The sequence below is a fragment of the Bos indicus x Bos taurus genome, chromosome 27, assembly GCF_003369695.1.
Source record: "Bos indicus x Bos taurus breed Angus x Brahman F1 hybrid chromosome 27, Bos_hybrid_MaternalHap_v2.0, whole genome shotgun sequence".
Taxonomy (NCBI): domain Eukaryota; kingdom Metazoa; phylum Chordata; class Mammalia; order Artiodactyla; family Bovidae; genus Bos; species Bos indicus x Bos taurus.
The window spans coordinates 33,038,129-33,061,450 of NC_040102.1; the positions used below are offsets into that span (position 1 = coordinate 33,038,129).

The 23,322-nt window shown below is 45.6% G+C and overlaps 2 protein-coding genes across 19 annotated transcripts in view; one reads left to right on the forward strand and one right to left on the reverse strand.

The window, feature by feature from the left end:
- Nucleotides 1-651: 651 nt before the first annotated feature.
- LETM2 (leucine zipper and EF-hand containing transmembrane protein 2) lies at nt 652-19,169 on the forward strand. 5 transcript variants are annotated; one of them, XM_027529696.1, is made up of 11 exons: nt 652-2,340; nt 2,571-2,711; nt 3,558-3,638; nt 4,834-5,287; nt 5,861-6,004; nt 8,842-8,979; nt 9,385-9,585; nt 10,773-10,892; nt 14,477-14,590; nt 16,782-16,874; nt 17,860-19,169. In XM_027529696.1, exons 3-11 carry the CDS (start codon nt 3,592-3,594, stop codon nt 17,911-17,913), a joined length of 1,365 nt encoding a protein of 454 aa, XP_027385497.1. In that variant the 5' UTR covers nt 652-2,340; nt 2,571-2,711; nt 3,558-3,591; the 3' UTR covers nt 17,914-19,169. The 5 variants fall into 5 exon arrangements, with proteins under 5 accessions (XP_027385497.1, XP_027385498.1, XP_027385499.1 ...); XM_027529700.1 differs by having other exon boundaries at nt 667-2,340; nt 17,137-19,169; XM_027529697.1 differs by lacking the exon at nt 2,571-2,711.
- Nucleotides 19,170-20,957: 1,788 nt separating this feature from the next.
- The window catches only part of FGFR1 (fibroblast growth factor receptor 1), a 51,563-nt gene continuing 49,198 nt past the window's right edge, over nt 20,958-23,322 (reverse strand). For 13 of the 14 annotated variants that reach the window (XM_027529694.1, XM_027529693.1, XM_027529691.1 and 10 more), the window contains one exon: nt 22,411-23,205. In XM_027529694.1, coding sequence (XP_027385495.1) covers nt 23,029-23,205 — 177 coding nt within the window. In that variant the 3' untranslated portion in view covers nt 22,411-23,028. Of the gene's footprint in view, nt 23,206-23,322 lie in introns of all 14 variants that reach the window. The other variant, XM_027529679.1, reaches the window with a different exon arrangement.

Genomic DNA, 23,322 nt, shown 5'->3' on the forward strand with positions numbered 1-23,322 from the left:
AATTTCTATTTTTAGCATCTAACATTAGGTTCAGACATGCTTTCTCTTCTTCATAGAAAGTGAGCAAATAGCTCATTAAGAAAGCAACCTACAATTCTCAGGGCCAAGGTTAGGGAGGAAAAAAATTGTTTTTCTCTTCTGAAGATTATATTAAGAAACTCATTACATGATAAATAACTTATCCTGAAATTAAAAAATAAAAACCACCCACCAGGTCTGGTAACAGAAGGCAGACACTGCTTTGAACCAATGGATTTCAATAAGGAAGATTCTTAACCCTTCCCTTTTTATTTTTATTTTTTAACCCTTCCCTTTTTAAAATGGGATTGCTGACATATGGCCATGGTAGAAAGTCTAGCTCATCTTTCAAATACTGGGTTTGGAATCGCTCATCTGGTTTATGAATACTTAATGATTTTCACTGTGCCTGGTTGTAAATGAATACAATGCATGAATAAGAATAATTTCCCGGTATAAAATGTCTCCCAGGGAACTGAGAGGAATATTTTTGCATCTTTTATGATCTTTTCCAGAAAAGTACGTGTGCATGATAATGCAGTGATTAATTTATGAAATTAATGTGAAAAGTATACCTACCTAGCCTTTTAGAGTTCAGAATTTACCATTGGGAATTTTCAGGGAAGGAAAGGTACAGAAACCAAAGCTTTATAGATTTTAATTGTAGAAAACATAGAACATGAAGGGAAGCCTTTATGTGGAAAGTTGGCTATCAGACATGCACAATGGGCCCTCTAGTGGCCACACCGAGAAGTTTTGCCCATTTAACACAGTTCATCTATTTGGTTATTAGTTTAAAAAAAAAAAGCTTTGTGGATTAAAAGCTGCCTTCATTTTTTTTAAAGAATGAAATTTTATACCCGTCAGCTTTTATTCTTCAAATGCGCAGCCCAGATGAGTAAAGTTTGTGGTCATTCACATGTTAAGAGAAGCCTTCGTGTGAAAGCGATTCCTTCCTGTCTGGTGTTAGTCAAAGGTGACCCACCAAAATTGTTTTCCTTCTAGAGTAAGATAAAATGGATGGGTAGAGGTAACTGGGGAGCGAAAACATTTTTACATCTTTCACGTTCCCAAAATGACTCAGTTCCCCAACCTGGGAACTGAAGTGCCCCCAAACCTGCAGTGTCACCGCACGACTACTGTAATATACATTTTAAATACTGAGATTTCTACACTATTGAACATAAACAATGTCTGTCGAGATAACATAAATAAAGCAGTTTTCTTTAGTGGAATTCATATTTCCATATGCAGATTTCACAATATTCCAGTTTTTGACCCTAGAGATAGGAGAGGAATGTTTTCCTCACCATTCCGGCCCTTTCTGCCATGCCCTCTCCCTGCTATTTTCCCCGCCCGCAGTTGCGGAGTTGGAAGGTGAAGGGGGATACATCAAAGTGATGTAATTGCTGACTCCCAGATGGTTACCATGGCGACTATCAGGCATATTATGCTACTGGTAGAGTAAGAGCTTCTTCCATCTAGTCTTCAAGAAAGGGTTTTGGGGGTGGGGGAGGGATGTGAATCCACAGCCTACAGAAGAGGGACAGGCAGGGCTGAGCCTCCCATCACAGACAACTCCTTAAACTAAACCTGGTAGACGAGTCGTTTCGCCGGTGGGAACCGGACTTCTCTGCCTCCTGGGCTGCCACCGCGAAGGACGCCCTCGCGCCCCAGAATCTGCGAGCTGATTGGCGGGTGGTGTCGTCACTCACAGTGACGTGATGGCAGAGGAAAGAGGTGGAGCCATAGAGACTTGGCTTCTGGCCCTTCTAGCTGGGGGAGCCTGGGGAGGAGGGGCATTGGGAAGGCACTGGAGGACTGAGGCAACCGTTCCGGGAGCCGGCCGGAGGAGGTAGGGGCGGGCGGGCCAAGTCCTCAGGCTGTTACTCGGTGGACCGCGCCCGCCTGTTTTCCTCCGGAGCCCGCTCCTCTCCGTATCCTGCTCCTCCCATCGGTGCCCAGATTTCCCCACATCTTCCAGGCCCCACCCCGCTCTCTCCTCAGCCCCTGACCTCGGTCCCCTACCCGCGCCCCAACTTTTGAGCTCAGCCTCCACCCCCCGCTCCTGCGCTTCCTTTCCTCATTTCTTTCCCGCCCCCTGCGCCCCGATGCTCCTCGCCTTCCTTCCATAAACTCGGACCGCCAAAGCTCGTGGTCCCACTGCCCGCATCATCCGCTTTCCAAAAAAACAAAGACCCCCCCCCCCCCGGCCCTACCACAGCAAACACAGCCCATCAACGCACAAGGCGCACAAAAGCCATCTTCTGGGGAAGCCGAAGGCGCCTTTTGCCCCAGTGTCGCGGAGAATCAGAGGCAAAGGTAACCCAGGGAGCCTGGGGCCCGGGTGAGCCGGAGGCGCTGTGCGGAAGCGCAGGCGGGGCTTGCCGACGGCCCCGCCCCTCCCCACCTCGGCCCCGCCCCACCCCGGGCCCGACTCCGCCCCGCCCCGCCTCGGCCCTGCCCCGCCTCGGTCCCGCCCCGCCTCGGCCTCGGCCCCGCCCTCCTGGGAAGTGGTTGCTCAGAGCAGAGTAACTGTCCCCTTCCAACAGGAGACGACATGCCCTTGGTCTGGGTTCAGATGTTCTGGAGTATCATTTGAATTCTTGTTCAAGACGTCAGCTCTATGGTTGAGATTTCTGACCAGGAGGGACTGGAACTCCTTTCCCAGCTGCAGGAAAACAGTTGACAGTGTGAGAAACTAATTCCCTTGCTGCCTTTGGCTGAAAAGCGCTGGTAGGATGGTCAAAATTTTTGGCAAAGCTTATTTAAAGGTTTAAAGCTGAGTTTGGGTTTCCCTTGTGGCTCAGCTGGTAAGGAATCCACCGGCAAGGCGGGAGACCTGGGTTCATTCCCTGGGTTGGGAATATCCCCTGGAAAAGGGAAAGGCTACCCACTCCAGTATTCTGGCCTGGAGAATTCCATTGACTGTATAAAGACACGACAAAGAGACACGACTGAGCGACTTTCACTTGGGCTCTTTGGAGAATCGTTAGCATAGGAAACCAGGCTTCCTCCCCTTTTGAATTATTAGTAGGTATCTTGCATATTTTCACTGATGAGTATTTTCAGTCTTTAAAGGTTTGGCAGCAGCTTGGCCAAGTAAGGAGTAAAGATAATTGAAAACAAATGCAGAAGAAAATTTACTGTCTACTTGTAATTTTAGGCTACAAATAAGTGTGTCTCGATCAGTTTCTTAGACACTTGGCAACCATTCAAGTAAATTACTAAGTACTATTTACCAGAAATCAAAATATCTTTGAAGACCATAACATAATATGAACATCATTGTATTAGAGATCATTTCTATGTGTGGGGATCTAAAAGTACCATTCTCAAATGCAGGGCTAAGAAAATATTACTCCTGATTGGTGGAAATGAAGAATGAAATTGGAAATGAACTTGAGGGAGATTTTACACTTTGAATAGAATATGCAAATTTTCTACCCTTGAAGTAGTTTATAACACTTAAATCCTAGTATCTGAATAACTGGTATGTTTTTAAGGTACTGAATTGTTTACTTACTCCTTCTGCCCAGGTCCCTATGTTGACTCATTGAAAGAAATATAAATATGGCCTTCTACAGTTATAAAACAGTCTTAGCTATTGCCCGGACAAGGTAAGCCTTGGGATTCCCTCCTCCCTCCACTATTTATATGAACCTTATTTTTCTAGATGGAAAAGATACATGTAAAAGGATAGACTCAGTACACAATTAAAGCTTTCTTGGTTTTAATTGTGTTGGCTTTTCGGAAGCAGGCATTTTAATGTATTTAAACTTATCCTAGATTTTCTATATGCTTTAGAACTCAAGCTGAATAATTTGTAAAAGTGTGGAACAGGTAAGATAGAAAATGTAATGGCTTTACAGTGACACCACCGTAACTGATGAATGTTACATGCAGCCCTTAGATGTAAAAAGGAGTAAAATGGCTGGCAAGCAAGCCAATCCTAGGGCTTATACTTGCCGCAGTACGGTCTGTTATCACTTACTTATTCCAAAGAATATTAACTGAGAACTTACTGTGTGCCAAATACATTGTACATTTTCCCTTTTGGCCATTCAAAAAGTGCTTTATCTTGGCAAAAATAGTCTGAAGGAATGGAAAAAGCCATCTCTTTGCGAAAAGAAATCTCTTTGCCAGAAACTTTCTTTTACCTAACTGGGTCTTATTTTTATTTTCAAACAATCTGATGTGTCAGTTTAGCTGAAGATTGTGAATTGTTGCAAAACTGGAATGTAGAGATCCCTGGCTGGGGAGCCTAATTCTAATTCTTATTCCCAACATTCCTTAGGAGTCTTAGATGAATAACATTTCAGCTGTAAGTCCTTCTTATTTGAAGGAGTCCCTGGGCACTGCATAGACAAAGCAGTATTATGTGATTGGTTAATCCCCACAGGGACCATGAAGTGTTTCATTCAAACAATATTTCTATCATCAGTAGAGTAGCTGAAAACAAGTGTACAACCTGCTTAATGACAATAGAGACAAAACTGTCACACATAGCCCCGATGGAAAAGTGTTTGCTTTTTAAATTAATAGTCACAAAGTTTCTAGCTTGTAACACAACAGTTATCCTTAGGAATTAACTTATTAATATATCTCACAGAGTGTATCATTCACCCACAAAACATACTGTTATTCGTTTGGGCTAAAAAGTTGTATGTCATTCATTCAGGAACATGATCAGCTTTGAAAAATGCAGGATTAAAAACTATTGTTTTATTTTTACCAGATAAAATATTTATTTCTTTACTCTTTCATTCTGTAATAGTATGTGCTTGACTTAGAGGCTGTTGGTCTTTATTCCAGATTCCCTAGCCATTTTGTCCAGCCTACCAGCTCTTCTTACTCCCCATCATTTGCATTTCTTCACTTGCCAGATTCCCATTTAAACAAAACCTATATGAAGAACTATGGAAGCAAAAAGTACTCCCATCCAAGTCAGTCAGGCAATAAAGTACTTCATTTACGAGCCAGAATCTTCCAAGAGCTGCACACTTCAACTTGCTGGTTGCAGGAGGTCCCCAATAAACATCAGCAGGAGCAAACAGCAAAGAAGCCTCAGGTGCCAAGCCCTCAGCCCACGAAAGAAGCGGGCATGAAGATTAAGGAAGGAAAGCGATCTTATAGACAAATAATTATGGATGAACTGAAATATTATTACAATGGATTCTATTTGCTTTGGATTGACACCAAAGTTGCTGCCAGGATGGTTTGGAGGCTGTTGCATGGACAGGTGCTGACCAGACGAGAGAGAAGAAGGGTAGGCAAGAGTCATATTTGAGAAAGAAAATGTAAAATTGAAACCAACTGTTGATGAACCAACTTTTAAATTCCTCTGAAAAAATCCCAGAGTAGGAGTAGTAATTCACGGTGAGAACCAGAGTTTCTGACTTATCTGCAACCAACTTGCTGTATACCTGTAGATGGGCTCTTAAAATATGTGTATAGTTGCCCATGGAATGGTTATAATTGTGTTTTCTAATTTCTCCAAGGAGTTGAGAGGCTTCAAGTTTGATCTGTGCATCTGGAGTAGAAACTGCTGTTAATGTATTAAGTATATGCATTTGAAAAACCAATTGTAACAGATACCATGTTATTAAAGTACTGACTTAGATGAAAGCTCAGAGATGCCAATAATATGTTTTGATTGTCATAGATTTCCTTGAAGATATCCCATAAACATTACTTCTGAGCTAAGGTACAGAGGAAAATCCGGCCTTTCCATTTTATAAATAGCTGCCTTGGGTTTTTAATGCTTTCAGAATTGAGGCAGACTTTTGTTTTTGGCATGGCCAGGAATAATGGATATTTGCATATGCCTTTAATTCTTTAGCTGCTGAGAACCTGTGCTGATTTCTTCCGCCTGGTTCCGTTCATGGTGTTCATCATCGTCCCCTTCATGGAATTCTTACTGCCAGTGTTTCTGAAACTTTTCCCAGAGATGTTGCCATCAACTTTTGAAAGTGAATCCAAAAAGGTATGAGGATTTTGAAAGATTTTAAAAGAATTAATAGAGTTTTATCTTTTTAAGAGCAGTTTTTAGGTTTACAGAAAAATTGAGCAGAAAGTAGAGAGGATGTCCAGCTACCTCCTGACCCCTGCTCCTATTTCCCCTATAAATTTTTTTAAATTATTTTTTTCAATTTATTTTTTGGCCACACAAAAATTAACTGTGACTAGATGACCAGCAGGCATGATTTACTCAAACAGACCCTTGCGTGCTTATGAGTAGCTCCCGAGCGGAGGGTGTCCTCCTCCTCCTTTGATGGCCACTATGAAGGTGAAGGGCTGGCCAACCAAGGCAGCGCCTTCATTCTCTCCATCTTGGCCACTCTGCCAGACAGACGGATGAAGGCATGGACTCCGCCCCATGAGAGAACAAAGAAGCCAACTTTTAAATCAGACTGAGACATGTCTCCCTGCCTCAGTGACCATGGAAATGACAGAATAGTAGAATTTTACAACACTGTTTGAAAGGCATTCTGGATAGAAGGACTAGCGTTTAAGATGCTTTAACAATATAAAAGTGTATGACATAATCAGAGACCACCAACTGGTCCTCTGTAGTTGGAGCAGGGAGCACCAGGGGATCCATGGGAGAAGATGAGACTCACATACTGTGCTGGAGTCAGGTTGGAAAGTATCCACCACCCTCAGGAATTTAGACTTTGACTATGTTGATTGATAGAAGGTGAATGCAAAGCAGAGGATGAGGAAAAAAAAAGTGATCTATATATTAGATCAATCTAAATCACCTAATCAATCATGATTAGAGCTATATTTTAGGAAAACAATTTGCTGGCAGGAAGGATTAAAGAGGACAGAGCCAAATGAGAATCAGCTGGAATGTTATTACAGTAGCATGAGAGAGAGGGAGGGAGGACAAAACCTGAATTATAAGTTTCATCAGGAGTAAAACTTTGAAGATAGGTTTAAGACAGATTTAAAGGGTAGAATCAAATTGCAATATTTAACTGCCTGGCAGTGGTTTAAATTAGTTTACTTACATTTAAAGTAGTCAGGGTCTAGGATTAATACCATGGGATTGGGTTTTTTGTTTTGTTTTGTTTTTGGCTGCACCATGTGGCATGATAGATCTTAATTCCCTGAGCAGGGATTGAACCTTTACCCTCTGCAGTGGAAGTGCAGTGTCTTAACCACTGACCTGCCGGGGAAGTCCCCAAGGAACTTGTTAGTGAATGCAGAAAGAGGTGGGGGATGAGGTAGTGGTTTGTCTAAGTATTCCTCTTTCCTCAACATTGCTTGTTTCCTAAACATATGCACATACATATCATGGCCACAGTATTAGAAAATACTTTCTCCTTTGCTTTGTTCCATGAACAGAGGGAGAGAGCAAGAGAATGAAGATGAGTACCTAGCTTTCTGCTTACACAAGGTCCCAGCACCATGCACTTCTCTTTCATTGCCTGATATACTTTTACATTAATTTGTGGAACCACCTGGAGAAGGAAATGGCAACCCACTCCAGTATTATTGCCTGGGGAATCCCATGGATGGAGGGACCTGGTGGGCCGCCATTTATGGGGTCGCACAGAGTTGGGCACAACTGAAGCAACTTAGCAGCAGCAGCAGTGGAATTGCTGGTTTATTATTGACAATGTTTGTCTCTCCCATTAGACTAGAAGTTTCCAGAGGGCAGGAATTCTTACCTGTTGTTGCCCATTTTACCCTAGCACCTAGCGCACGGTGAATGTTCAATAAATAGATGAATGAAACCGATGGTTGCGTGAGTTTTAATTATTGTATTGCCATTGTGTGATTCTAGGGGGCTGATTCTTCTAAGGTATTTCTAAAAAATAAAAAAAGAAAAACAATGATTGCTATGATTTGCTTGTCATTAGAATCTCTTGGGCAACTTAATGGGGGGGATTTCTTTGGAAGGAATGATGCTAAAGCTGAAACTCCAGTACTTTGGCCACCTCATGCGAAGAGTTGACTCATTGCAAAAGACTCTGATGCTGGGAGGGATTGGGGGAAGGAGGAGAAGGGGACGACAGAGGATGAGATGGCTGGATAGCATCACTGACTCGATGGACATCTCAGTGAACTCCAGGAGTTGGTGATGGACAGGGAGGCCTGGCGTGCTGCGATTCATGGGGTCGCAAAGAGTCGGACATGACTGAGCGACTGATCTGGTCTGATCTGATGTATGTATATAAAACACATTTATTCCTGTTCCTCTGTATGTACCCTGATCATGGTTATTTTGAAAATACTACCACATTATATCTCTGATAGTGAACTAGAATTTAGAATTAGTGGTTAACATATGTCTTAAGAGTATGCATTTAATTCCCTTCTACGTAGTGCTTTGTTTATATCTGTTATAGCACTTTATTATCTTGTAATTAATTGTGTTTGTTTTCTTCTTAACCTGTAAGCTTCATTAGCTTAATTTCCTAGTTTGGTTTGTGGGCAAGGAAAATCTGGGGTCACTCAGACCAGGGGTCAGCTTGACCAATGACCTAGATGGTTTGCACCAGGTTAAGAGATAGTGTGTATTTTATTCTAAAGAGTGACAAAGTCTTCCACTGAGGGAACTATTTTGAACCCATCCAATATTTATGATGATTGCATTAGTGAGAAAGGTAAGATTAAGGAGAAAAGTTGTAAATCGAGGCTACTTTTTAATTTTCTCTGGTTTTCACAAAACTCCTTCAATTAGGTTTAACAAGAATATTCATTCATGAAGTAGAGATGACAAGCAACAACGCCACAGTTATGTTTCTCTCATCTTTATCAAGTTGTAATCATGAAGGATTAATTCTAACTTTTTCCTCTTCCATCATGAAGGAAGAAAAACAGAGAAAGAAAATGGCTGCAAAGTTGGAACTAGCGAAATTCCTTCAAGAAACGATTACAGAAATGGCAAAGAGGAACAGGGCCCAGCTGGGGGACGCCTCAACCCAGTTCTCCTCCTACGTCAAACAGGTGTCAGTCTTTTATATAAAACCAGACAACTCCGTGTCATCACGGAGCTTCCAGATTGTTCCTCATCTCTGAATTTGCAAATATCTCAGTTACAGAGATACAGTATTTCAAAAATTTATTGGAGTTTGCAGAAAACCTATCTTAAAGCCATCAATGCTTTGAAGATGTTAATAACTACTTAGAAAAACAGTACAATGAAACTCAAACTTTTGAACGTCTCCTGATGTTCAGTTGATTTAGGCTGACTTCTGACAGATTTTTTTTTAACTCCTCTTTGTAACTCAGGGCCCACTTCCAGACATAAGATAGAATCCATAAATGCGTTGGCATCTTTCACGTGGTCTACAGGGAAGATTCTTTAAGCAGGAAGCAGGTTTTTATTAGTCCCTGTGTCCCACTGCCTAGGTCCAGACAGGCCACAAGCCCAGCACCAAGGAGATAGTTCAATTTTCCAAACTCTTTGAGGATCAATTGACCCTGGAGCACCTCGACCGACCTCAGCTGGTGGCCCTTTGCAAACTGCTGGAACTGCAGTCCTTTGGAACCAACAATCTGCTTCGCTTCCAGCTACTGATGAGGCTGAAGTCTATAAAAGCAGATGATGAGGTAAGAGCTGAACTACAGCTGGAGGGAATTAGCCTGGCCTTGGGAACTGTCTTAGGGTGGCTCTGTGACAAAGTGCAGTGCCTTCTGTTAGGTCTGCCTGGAGGCTGGTTCTGGCAGAATGAGTGGTCTGAGCAACCGCTGATAACCTGAACCTTGATGACTCACTTTCGAAGTTGCCTGTTGGGCTCTTGAGAAGGTCTTGTAAGCAGTGAGTAGCTTGGATGTCTTAGCTGGGGCTAATCAAAACCAGTTAGGACCCATGGGGAAGGAACAGCAGCTTAGTAGATCCCGGGGAACAGCAGATCTCACTGCCAAGGACAGTGCTCAACGCCCACCCCTCCCCTGCCGCCCCCCACACTTGCCCTGTGCTTCCTTCCCTTGGATCTTGGTGAGCCGCCCTGGCAAGAAGGGGTGGCCAAGGACCACCAAGGAGGGAAGGAAGGACCCCAACATCTTCAGGAGTAAGGGCACCATTTGGACTGTAACTACTGGTTAGTGTCCTAACAAAGTGGAAAGAATGTTTCTTGAATCTGAATTAGCTGCTTTAAAAGCATTCTGCCTGAGGGAGCAGGATTCCCAGAACTGAGAAGGCAGGATCCCATTGGCCCCATTTAGATTTCAGTGGTTGCTTTCAAAACTGTGGAATAAACAATACTGGTCCCAGAAGTCCCATAGTTTGGGGTCTTACCAAGTAGAAACTGTGTTATTTATTGAAGGAGTTTTGAGGCCCAGGGAGTTGGGGCTGTTCTTACGGGGTTGGGGGGTGGGGGAGGAATATTGCTGGGATGTGCAACAAATGGTACATTGAAAGCGTTTCAAATGGAATGCTTTTCTAATGAGTCTTAAAGTCGCCACTCAAGGGAAGTGGAGTGGAGCTGTCACAACCAGGCGCAAGGCAATCAAGAGGGAGAAACACCTCGGGGTCAGGCGGTGGAGTTCTATAAATTTCTGATATTATTCACACCTGTTGGCAGGATTCCCTTCACCTCCACCACTGCACCTCCTGAGGTCACCTGGCTTTACTGAGCGCCTGGCCTTTGTGGCAGTCAGTGCAGGGGACAGAGTGGGAAAGCTAGCTGATTCTGCCTTTCCCCTGACTTGTAGGAATTGAAGGATTAGGCAAAACTGGAACCAAAGGACCTGATGCCATTCCTTCTGTTTGTTTTTTTTTTTTTCTTTTCCCCCAGGTAATTGCCAAGGAAGGGGTGAATGCTCTGAGTGTGTCAGAGCTCCAAGCTGCCTGCAGGGCCAGAGGGATGCTGTCATTGGGTCTCACTGAGGGGCAGCTGAGACAGCAGCTCACAGAGGCAAGTGGTCGCTTTCCTGGGCCCTGTTCCCTGGAACTCTCTCCCGTCCTGTTTGCATGTCTGCTCAGTTGCTTCAGTCATGTCTGACTTTTTGCAACCCTATGGACTGTAGCCCTCCAGGCTCCTGTGTCCATGGAATTCTCCAGGCAAGCATACTGGAATGGGTTGCCGTGCGCTCCTCCAGGGGACCTTTCTGACCCAGGGATTGAACCCATGTCTCTTATGTCTCCTTCATTGGCAGGCAGGGTTCGTTATCACTAGAGCCATCTGGGAACCCCCCCCCCCGCCATTTTCAGGCCTTGTTTTTAAATTTCTGCCTTACCATCTTACCTAATTGGCCTTCTTTGGCAGAGCCATGGGCCGCTGAAGAAGCTGGCTTTGACTGCAACATGGTACTCTGTTGAATAGTTGTCTGTGGCTGCTAACACACCACCACAAACTTAGCCACTCAAAGTAACACCCACTGATCAGCTCTGGGTCCTGCAGGTCAGAAGTACAGGCTGTTTTCCTTTCTGGAGGCCATGGGGGAGATTCCATGTCCAAGCTCATGCAGTTTGTTGGCTGAATTCAACTCCTCACAGCTGTGGGAGTGCAGGCCCTGTTTCCTCACTGGCTCCCAGCCCCAGGCCACTCTCAGCCCCTCCGGCCTCTCCATCTACAGTGAACTTCTCACCCAACCTCTAGCTCCGTATTTAAGGCCTCATGTGATTAGGCAAGACCTACCTGGGTAATCTTCATATTTTAAGGTCAGCTGACTTTAGACTTGGAATTACATCTGCAGAATCCCTTCATGGCAGCACGGAGTTTAACGTTTAATTGAGTAACTGGGAGAAGGCATAGGTACACAAGGAACAGAAGTCTTGGGACCACCCTCCAATGTGCCTCCTCCTCCGGGTATCATGAGGGCCCCGAGCTGAAGCTCTGACACAGGGCCTGTCATCCGGGTGAATCCCCCTGAAGGCCTACACCTTTTGGGGCTGCTTTCCCAATTCATACCCCAAACCAGGGTCAAGTGTTAGCTTTGTAGCAGCTTCCCCTCTGATAACATACTCTCTCCCAAACAGTGGATTTTAATGGAGCGTTTAAACTGTTATAACTGCTTTAAAACAAAGTAATAACTCCTATTACAGTCCTCATTCCCTTACTGTAAAAGGTGCTGTGGAAGGCCTTCCTTGGTGGTCCAGTGGTTACGGCTCCACACTCCCAGTGCAGGGGGCCCAGGTTCGATCCCTGGTCAGGGAACTAGATCCCACACGCCGCAACTAGAGAGCCTGCCTGCCTCAGCTAAAGATCACGCGTGCCGCAGATAAGGCCGCCATGCCTCAGTTATGCAACTATCGATCTGGCATACTGCAACTAAGGTCTGGCACAGCTGAAAAAAAAGTGTGCACAAATTATGTAGGGCTAGGAACCACTGTTGTGGCTTTGAACCACATCAGGGAGTGATTTCCTCCTCCATGTTGGACCTGCTCTGACTGGAAGGGGAGCATGTTCCAGGGGGTACTTAAACATCATTTATTTCCTGCATGTAGGGTATTTAGTCACTTCATCCTGTCAAATTGTTTTGTTGGATGGATGTGTTATTTTACAATCCCCCTTCAAGGGAGCAAGGAAACTAAGCCAACCATACAATCTTCATGGATTGCTATGGATTACTGTTCCCAAAATCCTGTGGTAGGATATGGCTGACATGTCATAGAAAGGAAAAGCTAAAAATGATAAACTTACAAAATGTCTTAACTTAAAAAAAAAAAAAGTTAAAACTATCAGATTCCACATGCACTTGTTACCTTGGGAAAGGTCAGAGGTGGGTGACATGCTGTTGGGGAGGGTGTAAGGACAGAAGGGCACTCATGGAGTGCTGGTAAAATCCTGCATGGAGATTTGGCAACAGCTTTCCAGATTTAAAAATGCATTTACTTGGACCTAGAAATTTCAGTTCTAGGAATTTATCCTATATTCTTGCACATGTGCAAAATGACATACCTAGAAGATTATCCATTGCAGCACCACTTATGATAGCAAAAGACTGAAAACAGCCTAAAGTTAATTAGTACAATAATCAAATAAATTATGGCATTTCCATCAATGGAATCCTTTACAGACATTTAAAAGAAGGCAGCTCTGGGACCTCCCTAGCAGTCCAGTGGTTAAGACTCTGTGCTTCCATTGAAGGGGGCGTGGGTTTGATCCTTGGTTGGGGAACTAGGATTCTGTATCCAGCACACTGGATGGTGTGGCCAAAAAATAAAGAAATAAAAAGAAGGCAGCTCTACATCTACTGGTACAAATCAATTTCCAAGATACTTCAGTGAAAGAAAGCAAGGGACAAAAGTGTGTATGTGTCACCCTAGTGTAAAGATAAACATATAAATATATATTTGGTTTTGTTGTTAATATTTTATTGGCTCAAGTGTTGTGGCCACCACTAAGGTTTTGTTTTGTTTGGGCCATGCCGCAGGGATGTGGGATCCCAGTTCCCCCGACCAGGGATCGAACCCACGCCCCCTGTAGTAGAAACACTAGTGCTGGGAAGTCCCTAAATGTATATTTGTATACGCATAGGATATTGCTGTAAGATTGTATCAGGAACTGACACAAACCACTGTACCAGTGGTTGCTTCCAGGGAGGGAAATAGGGTAGCTAGAGAATAGGGTAATTTACCTTTTGAATTTTGTCTTGTGTGCATCTATCTATCTATCTATGGTCTTCCCTGGTGGTTCAGTAGGTAAAGAATCTGCCTCCAGTGCAAGAGACCCAGGTTCGATCCTGGGTGGGGAAGATCCCCTGGAGGAGAGAATGGCAACCCACTCCATTATTCTTGCCTGGAGAATTCCATGGACAGAAGAGCTGGTGGGCGATAGTCCATGGGGTCAGAAAGACTCACATGACTGAGTGACTAACACACACACACACACCCCTATCCAAAATTTGGCCAATTTGGAGCTTGAAAAATTACATCTCATTCTAATGTCTAATGTTAATTTCTTTAGTTATGAATGAGGTTGATGTAATCTTTTACATTTATCTACTTTATACTGAAGATACTTACCTCCTTTGATCCACAGTTGGTGTGAGAGGTTAATTGAACCTCCCTCTCTGACTGTGAGGAGAAAGCAATGGCACCCCACTCCAGTATTCTGGCCTGGAAAATCCCATGGATGGAGGAGCCTGGTAGGCTGCAGTCCATAGGGTCGCTAAGAGTCGGACACAACTGAGCGACTTCACTTTCACTTTTCACTTTCATGCATTGGAGAAGGAAATGGCAATCCACTCCAGTGTTCTTGCCTGGAGAATCCCAGGGATGGGGGAGCCTGGTGGGCTGCCGTCTCTGGGGTCGCACAGAGTTGGACACGACTGATGTGACTTAGCAGCAGCAGCAGCTCTGACTGTGAGGGGCTGTAGGGCCCAAGCAGGGATGCAGCAGCCAGGAGACATGCCCCTGTCCTTGCTCTTAGTACTCAGCATATGCCTGGGGGGCTGTGAGACCAGAGAGGAGGAGATGCAGGGAGCGGGGGGGGGGTGTCACGTCCAACTCTAACGGTCTGTGATTGTCATGTTTCATCCCTCTTCTGTTCTCCAGTGGCAGGACCTCCACCTGAAGGAGAATGTCCCACCTTCTCTTTTGCTCCTGTCCCGGACCTTCTACCTAATAGACGTGAAGCCGAAGCCGATTGAGATACCACTCAGTGGGGAGGTGAGTCCTGGCTCTGTGGGAACCCAGACCTCACGACTGGGGTTGCTCCGCAAACCCGTTTCCTCTTCTAGTCAGAGTAGGCCTCTTTTTTTGGCTTATCTTTTGGAATTTGGCCCCACTGGCTTTAAGATCTTTTAAAAATTCCTTTAAAAAATGAAAATCACTCAAACAACCTCTAGCTTTAGAGCTGTTTGCTGTGTTTAGGAGTTTTATTTGATTTCTTATTAGGAGTCTGGCTTTATTCTTTCTAAGTATCTAGTCTTCTTAGAGGTTTTTTTTTTCTCCTCCTCACCATTCTTTCTCCTTTGAGACTGAATGGCTCCTGTTCTTTCCTGTCTGTCTCATTTGCCCAGATTCCTATTAATTTTTAAGTGGTGAATGGCCAATCTAGAAAATAAATTCCTTTGTCTCCTTTCAGCCCATTTCCTTAATCATTTGTGATCGCCTTTAACTAGTAGCTGTTGTTCTCCTGGTGTTCTGAAGAGCTGGCCCAATCACCAGAGCATCTTGCTCTGGGTCCATCAGAAGGGGCCTCTCACTTCCCTGCTTTGTGGCTTCACATCTGACTCGGAAGCTGCATGTGTGAGAAAGGAGGGCCCACGAGAGAAGAGGCTGCACTCGTGGCCGAGTGGATGGACCTAAGCACTCTGGAATGAGGACCAATCATTTGGAATCTTGGTTATGCTATCAACTCCTCGGGCAAGCTGAGGAAAACATGAAGTCCAACATGAAAAATGTACTTCAGGAAACACCATCTTGCTTTCCTTTTCCAAATTTTCAGAAACCGATCTGGATTTGGGCTTTGTCCAGAAGCATTCTAGGGAGACTTAGGAGATAAAGTCTGGAGCGTAGAGCATGTTCTACCAGGCTCCTGGGTTCTTACTCTTTCTTTGAGAGAGACCAGTTGTTTGTCATTCTTAGACTGCTCTCAGTAGCAAGGAAGTCTTAGAGTAGCGAAATGTCTCAGAGCTAAATTTTAGTTTCAGAATGATTCTGCTACTGCTAAGTTGCGTCAGTTGTGTCCGACTCTGTGCGACCCCAGAGACGGCAGCCCACCAGGCTCCCCCGTCCCTGGGATTCTCCAGGCAAGAACACTGGAGTGGGTTGCCATTTCCTTCTCCAATGCAGGAAAGTGAAGTCGCTCAGTCATGTCTGACGGTTAGTGATCCCATGGACTGCAGCCTACCAGGGTCCTCCATCTAGAGGGTTATAAACTCTTGATCCAGATGTTGCTTTCTGGAATAGTTAAGAAATACCTGGAAATTGGACTTCCTTGGTGGTCCAGTGGTTAAGGCTCCAGCCTTCAATGCAGGGGCCTGTGTTCTATCTCTGGTCAGGGAATGAAGATCCCACATGCCTCACAGCGCCGCCCCCCCCCCCCCAAAAAAAAAAGTAAAAAAGAAGTACTATTAAGAAAAACTACCTGGGAATTAAGGACAAAAAGACAGGCTCCTAGGCATTTTATTGTTGTTGTTGTTGTTTTTAATACATGCTTTTAAACTTCTGTTCTTCATATGTACAAAATGAAAACAAGCAGCATGGTAGATTCAGTAGAGAACTGAGACATGAAACTGAATATACTATAGTTTTGGATATATGTAGCCCTCTTCCCTCCAAAGTACATGAAGAAATTACTTCCAAAGAGCAGAGATTTACTTTTCAAATGTAATTAATGTAATTGTTGAAGACAGGTTAGCTAGCTCTTCTAAAATACCACTCCCTCCCTCCCTCCCTCCCTCCCTCTTCAGGTATTGCAGGAGCTTCTATTAAGTAACACCTTTCATTTGAATAAATCATTTATTACTAGCCACCAAAAATGACACCAAAGATGTCAGTTTTAACTTAAGTTATATCAATGCTGGCAGAAACTGATGCCTAAGTGAGAAATGGCAACTTTTGTGTTTGTTTGTTTGTTTTGGGAGTGAGGACAGGATCAGAATGGCAAATAAGTAGCTTGTTAATAACAAAGGATTTTAAATATCAGAATCTGATTAGACTGCAACTTTTGTATCTAGAGTGCTCAAAAGTTAAAAGGTAATACTAAGTTGCTATTTCAGGGACCTATACTGCCTATTTCATCCAGAAAGGAAGTCAGGAAAGCAAATTGTGCAGAAAAGTACTAAAGTAGAAGTGCTTCTGAGTTTCAGGAGGAGCAGACAGCTTAATTTATATAAAATCTCTCTCTCCCTAGGCTCCAAAGACAGATATTCCCCTGGGATCACCCACTCCCCCTGAATCTAAAGAGAACACGGCCGGTTTAGCACCTCAACTGAAGGAAACTAAGGTGAGACACTTTTGATTACGTGAAAATAACAAGAAGTTAATTTCATTGGTCCTTTAATAAGGACTTATTTTGGGGTACTGCTTGATCTGAGAAAGTTCGGCATCTGGCTGTATGCATTTAGGTTCCAGATTTTGCCTGTTGAGTCCCGTGGCAGACATTCAGAAGTTGTTTCCAGGATCTGGTAGTCACGGCAGTGTGACTGTAGCTCCAGTACACCTCGTGTCCTACGTCAGTAACCCGACTCTCAGCTCTGATGTTTAAGGATGAAGAATGGATACAGCTGCCGTCAGTTATGTCATCACCCACAACACCATCAAAGTCTATTTCATTACCTAAAGAATCCATCACTTCTGCTAAAGAAGATGTAAATTTCTATAAAAGGAAACTTTTCCTCAAGTTGCTTTTAGGGGCAGTGAGAATCTAGAATTATAATAGTTGCAAAACACCACACCCTCTCTCCGTGTCCTCCAAACAGGAAGCTGTAGGCTGAACTTCAGTCACCTTATAACCACTATATTTAAAAAAATTCAGTGATCTAAAAGCAAATACATATATCAACAAATGCAATCGTGGTTCAGAACTAAACATGTTAAGTCTAGAAGCTAATTACAATATAGGCAGATTCTTATTTTCTGTTGCGCCAGATGGAAATAGTTCCCATATGTTGTGTATTTCACACAGGCTTCAGATGTCAGGAAATACTAGCAGGAAAGCAATTTAAGAATCTTAGGAGAAGTGCATGTAAATGAGAAATTACTTATCTATCCACTTTTCCTGTTTGGGGGTGAGAGCAGAAAGCAGGAGGCAGTGAACAGTAGGGGGTCACAGGAGAGTTGAGCTGTGGAGTGGCTCTGCTGGCTCTCCAGGACCAAAGAGGGAGCCACTGAGCACCAGGATTGTTCAACCCAAGGCCTTGTCTGCATGTCTTCTTTCTCATTGTGACCAATCCCTAAAGTCCTTATGTTTTTGTACCCCAATACTCCAGGCAAAATCAGAAAAGACAACCCAGAACAGCAAGGCTAGTTCGAATGGAGCATAAGGACTCATGGAGGATGGAGCTTACTCTCTCTGGCTTGCTGCCCTCAGCAGTGGCATCTGTAAAGAACGTCCCTGAGATAGAAGATCAATCATTTAGTCCTCAGGGCAGTCTTTTGAGGCCTTGTAACCGTTCAGATGACGTCAGTGGCAAGACCAAGTTCGGATCATTTGGAAAACTATTTAATTGCAAAGTCCATGTTCTCTGTAGCATTAGATCATCCCACTGGACTTTGTGTAAGGCCCATCTGCCATATTGTTTTTTAGCAACTTCACGTCCTTTTAAGAGAGGAAACTTTTTTGCGCAATGGAATCAGCCTGATGCCTTAAGATACCTCTTGTCTCCTCTAGCTCGGTAAGCCGGGTAGGAACTAGGGAAATTTCAAAGCCAGTCATCACGAGCATTGCACAGGCACTCTCACACTCTCACTGCCTGTACAACTTTTTCAGACTGAGCACACACACACACACCAGTAGGAATAGTGCCCTGGAAACAAAGTACCTTTGGAGATGGGATGGATGTAAAGTCCCTGGTTAGGTCTTCCCAGATCTAAAGAAGAAAAAGCTTCTTAGGGAAGAAGATGGGGAGTTCAATAGACTGGCAATCAGAGACTTGGCAGCCCCCCTCGGGCCTGCAGAGGCTGCAAGGATCTGGGAGGCCGCCACTCCTCCGGCACATATGGCTTCCATTAGCCTCCATCTTGCTAGGAAACATAATTAAGGGCTTAAGACCGAACCATTTGTTTGTGCTGGGTGTGTGTGTTTTTCTGGTCTGTTTGTCTTTCACAAACAAGACTATCTGTTAGTCACAGGTTGTTAAGAGTCTGATACAATCCCAATACTACCCAGGAACAGATATTATGTTCAGATATTTATGTTGGTTATCTTCAGTGTTGTCCACACTGAAAAACCTTAATAATAAATCGATCACCATGCAGCTGACCACCAGCCTTCTTCCTTTGGGGAGTACTTAGAAAGGAAGAGGTGTTTCAGCTGCAGAAATTAGATTTCTGTACTTGCTGTGGAATTGAAGGCAGTTAGATGGGCATCCATGGAACCAAGGAAAACTCAAATCAACCTGTCTGGGGTAATCTAAAAGAGGAATGTTATCGGCACTTGACAGCAAGGAAATGCACTTTAAAACCTTCCCTAAACCTCCCCTCCGCCAAGGGACAAGCCTCACCATGTCCTGTCCTGCTGAGGAACTCTCTGCCATTGGCCTTGGAAGGTGATTCACAGTAAATTTTCCCATTTTTAAAATGATGAGTGTTTATTTTAATTAGTTCATATTTCAAGAGTTTGCATGTGAGAAAGGGATTAGCTTTTTCATTTATGCAACCCTGTTGCAGCTGGGTGCCTCGTGGGTGCTGTGGGGTTGCTCTACAACTCTGTCTTTCCCTGTGAACAGAGTGGGAAAGGGGCCCTTGGCCACCTCAGACCTCAGCTGGACTTCACTCATGTTTGCGTCATAAATAGGCATCTGAGACCCTCAATACACCTCTCTTTCCCTTCTTCTGATAGTGCCTCAGAGAGCTCACTTCACTGGTGAGTACTGCTGAGACTGAGCTAGTGGTGTTCTGGTAAATGATTAACACCCGGTCTGGTGGTTAGAACTCTGTGCTTCCACTCCAGGGAGCTTGGGTTCGATCCCTGGTTGGGATCTAAGATCCCACATGCTGTGTGGCGTGGTTTCAAAAAAAAAATTAATAGCCAATTCTGGGGCATGGTTGGGAGGGAGCCCTGACTTGAAGCATTGCAAAGCAGTGATGTAAATACTCCCACACGGCTGATCTTCAAGCTATCAATAGGTCACTGAACAACAGTTGGGGAGAGATGGATATGGTCAGCTTGAAACACCCCACTTAACTGACCCCCGACCTCTGGGAGGAACAAGAGACACTTAAACTTCTAGTTGGTGCAGGCTGCAAACGTTATTGGAGAAGACAATGGCAACCCACTCTAGTGCTCTTGCCTGGAAAACCCCTTAGGCCGAGGAGCCTCGTAGGCTGCAGTCCATGGGGTCGGGAAGAGTCGGACATGACTGAGCGACTTCATTTTCACACATTGGAGAAGGCAATGGCAACTCACTCCAGTGTTCTTGCCTGGAGAATCCCAGGGATGGGGGAGCCTGGTGGGCTGCCGTCTCTGGGGTCGCATAGAGTTGGACACGACTGAAGCGACTTAGCAGCAGCAGCAGCAAACATTATTTCCATGTGCCAGGACAGACGTCTAGGAGGCAGTGTAGCGTAAATGGCCCTAAATACTGTTAAGTGGCAACTTAGAACTTGCCCCAGTGCTTGGGTCCCTGCCCACCTGCCTCCCAACAGCTGAGTGGAAGCCTGTCTCCTTGCCCTGCTCTCTGCTCTTCCCCACAAATGCATCTACTGTGGCTGCACCAGCTGCTAATAATCTCACCGAGTATAATTTTAGGCATTTTCTAAAGCCCAACCCCGGTGGTGATGTCAGACTTGGCCCATCTCACACCCTAGAATTCTGCAACAGAAAGGTGTTGGTGGCTTGGCACGTACGGACCTGCACCTGTGCCGTGACTAATTGTGTTTCAGTCATTACAGGTCACAACGGTGATATCGAATAAATGCTCTATAGTGTTAAAACCTAAAGATCTCCTTGTCACCACCAGTGCACACCGGTAGGTAGGGTCAGACTAACGGAACTTGAACGCTGATCGACACCTTCCTTTTGCCCAGGGTTCTGGCCCGCTGGCTCCCCCCAGTGGCGGCTGTGAGAAACACAGCGACTTCACTGTCAGAGATAAATTTCCTTCAGCCGTGGTTCAATCTTACTTACCTGAGATCAATACAGTACATTAGCGGTGCCGGGGGACCGGTGACCCCTGGCCTGTGGCAATTAGAAAAGGCGGGAAGGTGGTATCGATCGATGCTCCGGCCCTCATCTTTTAACCCTCAGGAAACCAGACAGACTCAGTGCCTTGACAGCATGACATCTTCATTAGATAAACTGGATCTCTTTCCTCAAGAGACCCAATCCGGTCATCTAAGTAAAATGGCCATTTCATTTTCTCTTAGGTCAATTTCACTATCTTTAATTTGACAGCTCAGTCTCTCGGGAAATTCATGGGTGATTAGAGTAGTTACAGCAACAGTGAGTTGTGTCCCACCACCTCTACTGAAGGCACGTAAAGCCCTTTGTGAAAGAGCGACCACGCATTCACATGACCGTGGGCCCAAACTATCATCAGTATTTTACAATGAAAGGCACCACTACAAGGTGTCCCACAAATGGTTTTAAAAGCTAAAATTCATTTCCTGATTCTGTTCTTCACCAATGTATGCCTTCCTCAAACGTGAACACAAATCAGAATATGTTGACAGTTGCATATTCACAGAGCTACCCAGCAGAAGACAGAACTTTATAATGAGCCAACACTAAAAGGGGCCAAGAAACAGCTCAGAAAGGAAACTTCAGGAGCAACCCGATTCTTCCCAAACGAAACTGGACTTGCTTTTATACTCAGAAGGGATCTAGCGAAGAGCAAGCTTTGGGGGCAGAGGAAGAACTAACAGCCTGAGCCCTAAGGTTCCAAGGAGCCAGCACCTACTTGGTGGGGGCAGAGGAAGAAAACTCCCCAGCAGCCAAAATGCACCTTCACGGAATGTCTTCCTTTTCCTGAGGGCTGGGGTGGAGTTCCTACGGGAAGAACTGGAGGAGGCCAAGTGCTAGCCCCAGCACATGCGGTCTGATCACTCGAATTCAGAATGGTGTTGGGGGGTGGGTAGGCATGATGGACACAGAATAGCCTGGGAGACAAGAAACCTGAAGCCAGAGCCCTGGGTGTGAAGCTGGTCTTAGGTGACGGGTCCTCCCTGACAAAGCAGCACAGGCAGAACCATACCCACACAGAGGAGGAGCCACTATCTAGGTCTAAGTGCCTGCTGCCCAGGGTCAAATTATCCGTGGCCTGCCTCTCCATCACTTCAGCCCCACTCCTGGCTCTTCCCAGCTGGGCCCTCAGCTCCCTGTCTGACTCTCAGACCCCACAGGCTCCACGTTCCCCACAAGGAAACGTGTGGTGGAGGGGCGGTGGGGCCTGGCCCTGGGCCCAGTGCCCCTCTACCTGCCCACCACACAGCTGCCTGCCTTCTTTCCCTGCCTTTCCCAAAGCCCGGCAGAGGAAGGAGGGCTGTCCAGTGGCCTCGGAGCAGGACCCATGGGGAAGAGACCTTGGGACAGACAGCCCCAGAGCCCGTCAGCCTCGCTCCTTCACAGCCGACCTCCTCTCCCGTGTCACACAGCCCGTATAAAAATGAAGCAGCAGCAATTTTTATTGAGGGACCTAAACTGAAAATAGGTTTAGAACATAATTTAAAAAAATAAAACAGCAAAAGTAGCAAAAAATATATGACCTTTTTAAAAACATTTTCTTTTTTTTTCTTTTTTCTTTGTTTTTAATATATAGCAACTGATGCCTCCCAACCACCAGGAGCATCTTACCCAATGGGTAAATCTCTGGTAACGACCCTTTTAAAAAGACATGTAAATATATACTCAGATTTATACACTTTGTGTTTTCTTCGTAGCTATGTACAGAGCCCCTGCTTTGGGGCTGGGCCCCAGGGCCACGCCGCCGGCTCCCGGCCTCTGCGTCCCCACCCTCGGGTACCAGGTATTTGGTCAGCAAAGCAAATTAATTTCGGAATCAATAAACCACTGGCACTATCCGTCTGGAACAGAGGTCGCCTGCGGAGGCCCGGGCGCTGACCACCCCTACACCCAACTCCCGCTCTGGCCCGAGGATCTGCCACAGAACACGGGCCATGGGCTGCGCAGAGTAGGCAAAACCAATGCAGGAAAGCTCAGTCGGCTCTCGCTCGAGGGCGGCTCAGCCCTCACTGCCCAACCCTCCAGGCGGCAGGGAGGGGGTCTTGGTCCAGCGTTGGGCAGGCCACGTAGTAGCCGTCAGCAAGGACCGGCTTCCCTGCTCCTCTGTCAGGCTGGGAGGAGGAGAGGAGGGGAGCTCGGGGGTGCGGGCCTCAGGGAGGCCGGCCAGCAGAGCGCAGGGGAGGCAGCGAGTCCAGCGGGAGGAGGGGCAAGGCGTTGAGGATGGAGTCCGGGAAGGGGTGCGGGGTGTGGGGGCCAGTCAGCGCCGTTTGAGTCCGCCGTTGGCCAGCTGGGCCGGGTGTCGGGGCAGGCAGGGTTCCTCGGGCAAGGGCTCGTGAGAAAAGACGGAATCCTCCCCGGAGGAGCAGGTGGAGCTGCGGGTGTCGGGGAAGCTGGGGGAGTATTGGTCCAGGGGCATTGACAGGTCCAGGTACTCCTGAGGGCGGAGACAAAAAGATGGAGGACCCGCACTCTCCCTCCCGCGGCGGCAGGATTCATTCCGCGAGAACTCGGAATGAACCCCGCGAGAACTAGGGATAAATCCCGGGAGAAC

What these genes read in the sequence shown, in the direction of transcription:
- LETM2 (XM_027529700.1), top strand. Translation starts at nt 3,592, where the DNA reads ATGGCCTTCTACAGTTATAAAACAGTCTTAGCTATTGCCCGGACAAG. An exon ending in TTAGCTATTGCCCGGACAAG is followed by an intron (nt 3,639 to 4,833) that starts GTAAGCCTTGGG and finishes TCTTTATTCCAG; the next exon opens with ATTCCCTAGCCATTTTGTCC. An exon ending in TTGAAAGTGAATCCAAAAAG is followed by an intron (nt 6,005 to 8,841) that starts GTATGAGGATTT and finishes TCCATCATGAAG; the next exon opens with GAAGAAAAACAGAGAAAGAA.